The sequence below is a fragment of the Beta vulgaris genome, chromosome 7 (assembly GCF_026745355.1).
Source record: "Beta vulgaris subsp. vulgaris cultivar EL10 chromosome 7, EL10.2, whole genome shotgun sequence".
In the NCBI taxonomy this organism is placed as follows: domain Eukaryota; kingdom Viridiplantae; phylum Streptophyta; class Magnoliopsida; order Caryophyllales; family Amaranthaceae; genus Beta; species Beta vulgaris.
The window spans coordinates 45,349,891-45,356,024 of record NC_079208.1 but is presented as its reverse complement, the minus strand read 5'-3'; the positions used below and the strand labels follow the sequence as shown (position 1 = coordinate 45,356,024).

Sequence of the window (6,134 nt, the reverse complement as noted above, 5' to 3'; positions counted from 1 at the left end):
ATTCATCGCAGTATCTTTCTTCATCTTCTACATCATCCTCTTCAATCAATACGTTTTCTTCACCAACATCCAACCATATTTCATCTGCAATTTTCGCCCGAGTTATCTCCATATTCTTTGTTCTCGTCTTTTCAGTCAAATTTAAATCAGTTCTTGGTTCCATGGTTTCAACTACTTGCGAAACTGAAATCCCTAAATCATGTAAACGAATAAAATTATGTAGCGTGCATGTTGCCACAATGATAGCCAAGTGGTAAGCATCATGCATCTTCGGCATCATTCTTAGAATCTTCCATCTATTTTTTAGTATACCAAAAATTCTTTCAACACTCCCACATAATGAAGAATGTCGATAATTAAAATGCTCTAACTTTCCCTTTGGTGGAGGACCATTTCTAAATTCAGGAGTAAATTTTTTTGTTAAGTTAATTATCATAAGAGATAATTAATAATCATTATTTTTTAAAGAACGAATTATAATAATTATTACTCCATAAAAAATTTTGAAGGATAGTATTTACGTTAGTGGTAATATTTATGTTATTCATGGTCAATGTTTTTGTCTAAGAAGGTCAAATAAGTTTCAATCAGGTCCAATAAGGTCTAATAAGTTTCAATCAGGGCCAATAAGGTCTAATAAGTTCCAATAAGGTACAATCAAGTCCAATCAGTTGAATCAGGTCCAATCAGGTTTAATAAGTTCCAATAAGTTCAGTTCAGATAAGGTCCAATAAGTTCAGGGCCAATAAGTTGAATACAACGCACCCTTAATCGAGAGATTAATATTATGCATAGGCTTCAACAATAGGCAAAATCACTGCTCATCACTTGTCAGTCCAAGAATGTCTAGGAGAGATTCGACGGAGATATCATTAGCTTTCCCCCCTATAATCCAAATTTGCATAAATAATGAACCTTAATCCTAATTAACTCGTGCTCTCTCTCTTCTCTGTATTTAAGCTCTCCCTCTTCTAGAGTTTCCAAAGTTTGTATTCAAACAAGCTGCTAGTGTCAGTGATAGAAAGTCAGTTTGAAACTTGAGCAACCAAACTACAATTGCTAAAAGATGCGCAAACCATCATAGATAGCTCATAAGTCATAACCAAAATTGTTGGAAAAACATATATATACTCCTAAAAAGCTTGAGAAGAAAGAGTATCAAGTTAACCCAACTGAAGGTATTGCAACCCCAAGGACCTCTCCTGGCCTCCTACCCCCCATAAAATATGATGCTTAAGCAAAAAGCCTAGGATTCCAACTACGGAGTTAGGACCAATATAACTATCTATAGATAATAAGTACAGCCAAAACTAAGCCGAGCCATTCACAGGAGCAGGAGCAGCACCCAGGACAGGAAAGTCTTTGTCGGTTGGAATGCGCAATGGTGCACGTGTACGTCGACGTGGTGGTGCAGTTGCAGGTGTAGGCACAGCACCATCACCATTAGTTTGATGCCCAACACCATTGGCCCGGTCATTGAAGCCACCTTGGTCACCACGCCCATGTCTGTCACGCCCTTGCCCCCTTCCACCAAAACTCCTATGACGGAAAGCTGGCTTGAAAAAGTCATTTACCTCAACAGCCTGCCAAAGTAACACAAGTCAAAATTACTAACCATTCAAAATGGAGCAGCCAACAAACAACTTAGTACCAAGTGTTTTTGTTTACAAGGTTATGCCCTTGCCAATCTGCCACGATTACCAGAGAGAATGAAGTAAAACGAAGGGTTACATACCACAAAATGAGCTCTTCTGTGATGGGAGAAACATGTATCATAAAGCAATGATGAAACCGCAGCAGAGAAATAAACAATAACCAAAATCAGATATACGTACCGCAAGTTTACGACCCTTTTCCTTCTTCTCAAGGCTTCCTTCCTTCTTCAGCTTCTCTTCCTTAGAATTCTGCAATATATTTCAAGAAACCGAAATATGTAAGGATCTAATCATCTAAATCCACCCATACAAGTACACAAATTCTGAATGGTATGTAAACATATCCAAACTTACCAGCTTGGCATCACTATCATCCACTTCAGTCTCGATAACCATTCTATTGGCTTCTGTCTTCCTAAGACTATCTTTCATCTTCAGCTTGTCCTTGACAGATTTCTAACTCAATATTACGGAGTAGAAAATACATTCAGAGACCGAATTCTACACGTGTAAAGGTGTTATTAAAGTTCAGAATTATACATAAACTCACCTGTTCGTCATCGCTAAGGTCCTGCTTTTTCTTAATCAGTTTCATTCCCTCCAATTCCTTATCAATAGCCACTTTCCTCTCTTCTGTCTTCAGAAACTCCAGTGCCTGCCTCTTCTCTAAGAGCAGTTTTTCATATTGATCGAGAGTCATCAGTTTAGATTCCTAAATGACAATAATTGTAAGGGCAAGAAAATCCATTAGTCTATAAGCCAAGAAAACGTGAGGTCATCTAAATGAATCAACAGAACAAGTACCATATCTTCCTCCTCTTTCTTCTTCAGTTTTGGATCTTCAAACTGTTCCTTTTTTTGCTCTTTTGTCTCTTCTTCTGCGTCTCTAATATTCCCATTGACCTTCTCACAAGAAGTGTTATTTTCTTCAGTTTCTGCATCATTTGAGGCTTCCAGGACCACAGCAACATCACTGTTTGTTTAGACATAATGGGAGAAAAATACTTTAGCAGTTTATCGATAACTAAACCCAGCAAAGCTAATTTTGAACACCTCAACTCCAGACTCACACAAAAGATAAGAGCTAAAGTATTAAGGAATAAAATCTCAATCTGATGAATAGTGCATGATCATCATATTGAAAGTAACAAAAAATGTTATATTCAATTCAGATTAAATTAGTAGTAGCTCAATAACTGTCAAAGTAATATTTAAAGCACACACTTGAGAAGATGGACACGCAAATTATACCAAGGAACGGGAAGACCATACATCATTAAGGGAGCGAAGTGCATACACTTAAGTGCACAGCACTATGATTAATTAATCGCAGTGTTGCTCACACAGGCTCTAACCAACCAACATTTAACTGGACAACTAATCTGTAGAATTGAAATTTTTAATCCTAACAGAAATTATGTAGAACTTCCACAACTTGTGAACATTCTCAAAAAAATCAAACATATACATACAACCCCCTCAAAACTACAGCTGCAACACTAACAGCAGCTAGCCTGTTAGGACACAAAGAATTCTAAAAATCAATCAAACACAATTATTGCAATTTGAAAACAAATATACTTACCCTCCAGAACCATTTACATTGTCCGATTTGACATCATTTGCATAATCAGAATTACCATTCTCCTTCTGATCACCACTACCAGTCTTTTGGTACTCAAGTCTACCTCTTCCGCTGTATCCACCATAACCTCTCCTCTCACCGCTATAGTTCTGATTTCCATTTCCGTATGTCCTGTCATCACCTCTGAATTTATTGTCTCCATTTACAAGCCCTCCATCGAGCAGTTCAGAGCCAGCGTCATTATCTTGCACCTGACTCCTATAACCTCTCCTCTCACCACCAGAACTCAAGCTTCCGTTTCTGTATCTCCTCTGCCCATTTGCAGCATCATTATCTTGAGCTTGATTCTCATAACCTCTCCTCTCACCGTCATGATTCCAATTCCCATTTCTGTGCCTCCTCTGCCCATTTCCAGCATCATTATCTTGCACTTGATCCTCATAACCTCTCCTCTCACCGTCATAGCCCCGATTCCCATTTCGGGATTTCCTCTGCTCATCTCCAAATGAGGAGCCATAGTTAGCATAGTGACCCTTCCCATGACTCTTTGAAACATCCTGCCAGCCACCATCATCATTTTGTTCGTCAGCCTCATTCACATTGTGAGTCCCATCGTCACCACCATTGCCCCTTCCACGGCCTTGTTGCCTACCACGGCTTCTACCATCTCCACGCTTATGTCCATCATCTTTAAAGCCATCCCTGCTTCCATAAGAATCTCTACTATAATTTCTTCTATGACCATTCCAATGACCACCCTGAACATCATCGTTTCCACCATATCCATTCACACCGCTTCCTTGACCTCCTCTCCTACCACCATTCTCATTTCCAACTGAAATGTTTCCGCAAGCAGAAATAAACCATTAATTACCAGAACTGCTAAATCTAATTAAGATTAAAATCTATGAAGTGCATGTCAAAGATAATTCCAACACAAGTATACCAGCAATATAATATACTTATCAGAAAAAGCAATAAGGGGCAATATAAATACACATTTCATTTATTTGAGAATTCAGATAAATTATTTGAAGTATATCATCACCTTACTAATATTTAAAACAGAATGAGGCCTAAGTATTATCAATCTCTAAAAAATACTCAAAGAAGTAAGGAACAACAATGATTAAAATATTAAGATCAATAAAAAGTATATATTACTATATATTTATATATATATATATATATATATATATATATATATATATATATATATATATATACATATAACTCCAACCAAACATACCAACAAGGTGAACAAAACAAACCAACAAACAGAAATACTCATTCTCAGAATACTGAACAAACCCATAAATTAGGGTCCTGAGCATAAATAATAAACATATAAAAACCCAAAATTCTACTACATTTAAATAATCCACGCAAAAGAACCCCATAAAATTCGCATCTTGAATAAATTAAAAACCCAAAAACACAATGCAAAAATAAATAAATAAATTAACATTTAGCCCTTAAACCCAAAAGAAATGGGCACAAAATTACCAAAATCCGAAGTTTCTCTGCCATTTTGAGGATGGATCAAAGGGATTTCAACCTTCTTGACAATGCGATCGACAAGAACTTCGACGTCATCGCCTTCTTCATCGTCGAGTAAAGCGAACGAGTTAACAAACTTCGTCATTGATCACAGAAAAATCTTGAAAAAAGAGTTCTTTTTTTAATAAAGAATAGAAGTATTTTACTGACAAATTGTAAAACAAAACCCTAATCAGAGTTAGAGTTGTTAAGAAAACCCAAATGCATAATTGTGTTGTTGTTAGACAAGGGTAAGTAATCGTAGAAGATGAATGAAACAGAGGAGAGAGAAAAATTGCAGGGTTTAAAGTTTTAGAGTGAGGTTTGCTTGGGAAGCAAGGGAGTGTGAGAAATTGAAAAAGAATATGGGGGGTTGATATTTATAGTGGAGAGTGGGGACAATATGATGGTGAATATGATGTAGTCTAAGGGGTGATTTGTATCATTATTTTTGGGTTTTAGGAAATAAAATCATTTATCGATTTTTTTTTCTTCTTGTTTGGTTCAACCCCATATTAATAATGGAGAATATTTATAGTACACCTGGGTGTATCATGCTCATGGTACACCCAAGATTATTTTCTTCAAATGTGCAAAATGAACGAATGAGCAAATGAGCAAAATGAACAAATGAGCAAATGAGCAAACATTTCTACTCATTTAAGAAAATGAGCAAACACTTTTATTACAAAATGAGCAAAATGAGCAGATGAGCAGATGAGTAAATGAGCAAAATGCCCATATGAGCAAATTTGGTGTCAAATGAGCACATGATATTCTAATTTATTACAAAAATACCCCTGGGTGTACCATGAGTGAACTCATCAATAATGAATTTCCCTCATTTGTTAACTTCCCCTGCCCCTGCCCCTCAAGTAACAAAATCCATTACTTGAAGCTTGAAGGTAATGGTTACCCTTCATTCCATTACTTGGCTTGAACCAAACACTTAATAAAGATTACCATTCTTGTTACCATTACCCTACTTTATTTGTATCCATTTCATATATTGAACCAAACGACCCCTAAGTTAAGAAAAACGGATATTAGAGTTAAAGGAAAATTTTAAGTAAAATCTTTCAACTTAAATCCTAATAAGAGCATTAAATCTTTAAAGATTGTATTTAAGAGCAAAAGTGATAATTGAATTCTTAACATTTAAGTATTAATTAATCTCTGTTTATTTTCATTTATTTTTTAATTTTAAAAAAGAGAAATTTCATTAATTGAAGGCCAAACGACATCTACAATAGATATTAAATAAAAACAAGATACAATTAAACAAGTTTAAATGAAATTCGGCTTCTAATAAACTCCAATGAACCAGATCGAGTAATACAGCGCACTCCCCTTGT

At 35.9% G+C, this 6,134-nt stretch overlaps 1 protein-coding gene across 1 annotated transcript; it reads right to left on the bottom strand.

The window, feature by feature from the left end:
* Positions 1 to 1,067: 1,067 nt before the first annotated feature.
* Positions 1,068 to 5,137, bottom strand: LOC104899594 (uncharacterized). The gene is made up of 7 exons (XM_010686810.4): positions 4,747 to 5,137; positions 3,241 to 4,075; positions 2,460 to 2,628; positions 2,206 to 2,367; positions 2,010 to 2,111; positions 1,836 to 1,904; positions 1,068 to 1,583 (listed from the first exon to the last, which is right to left on the bottom strand). Exons 1-7 carry the CDS (start codon positions 4,883 to 4,885, stop codon positions 1,311 to 1,313), a joined length of 1,749 nt encoding a protein of 582 aa, XP_010685112.2. The 5' UTR covers positions 4,886 to 5,137; the 3' UTR covers positions 1,068 to 1,310.
* Positions 5,138 to 6,134: the final 997 nt, after the last annotated feature.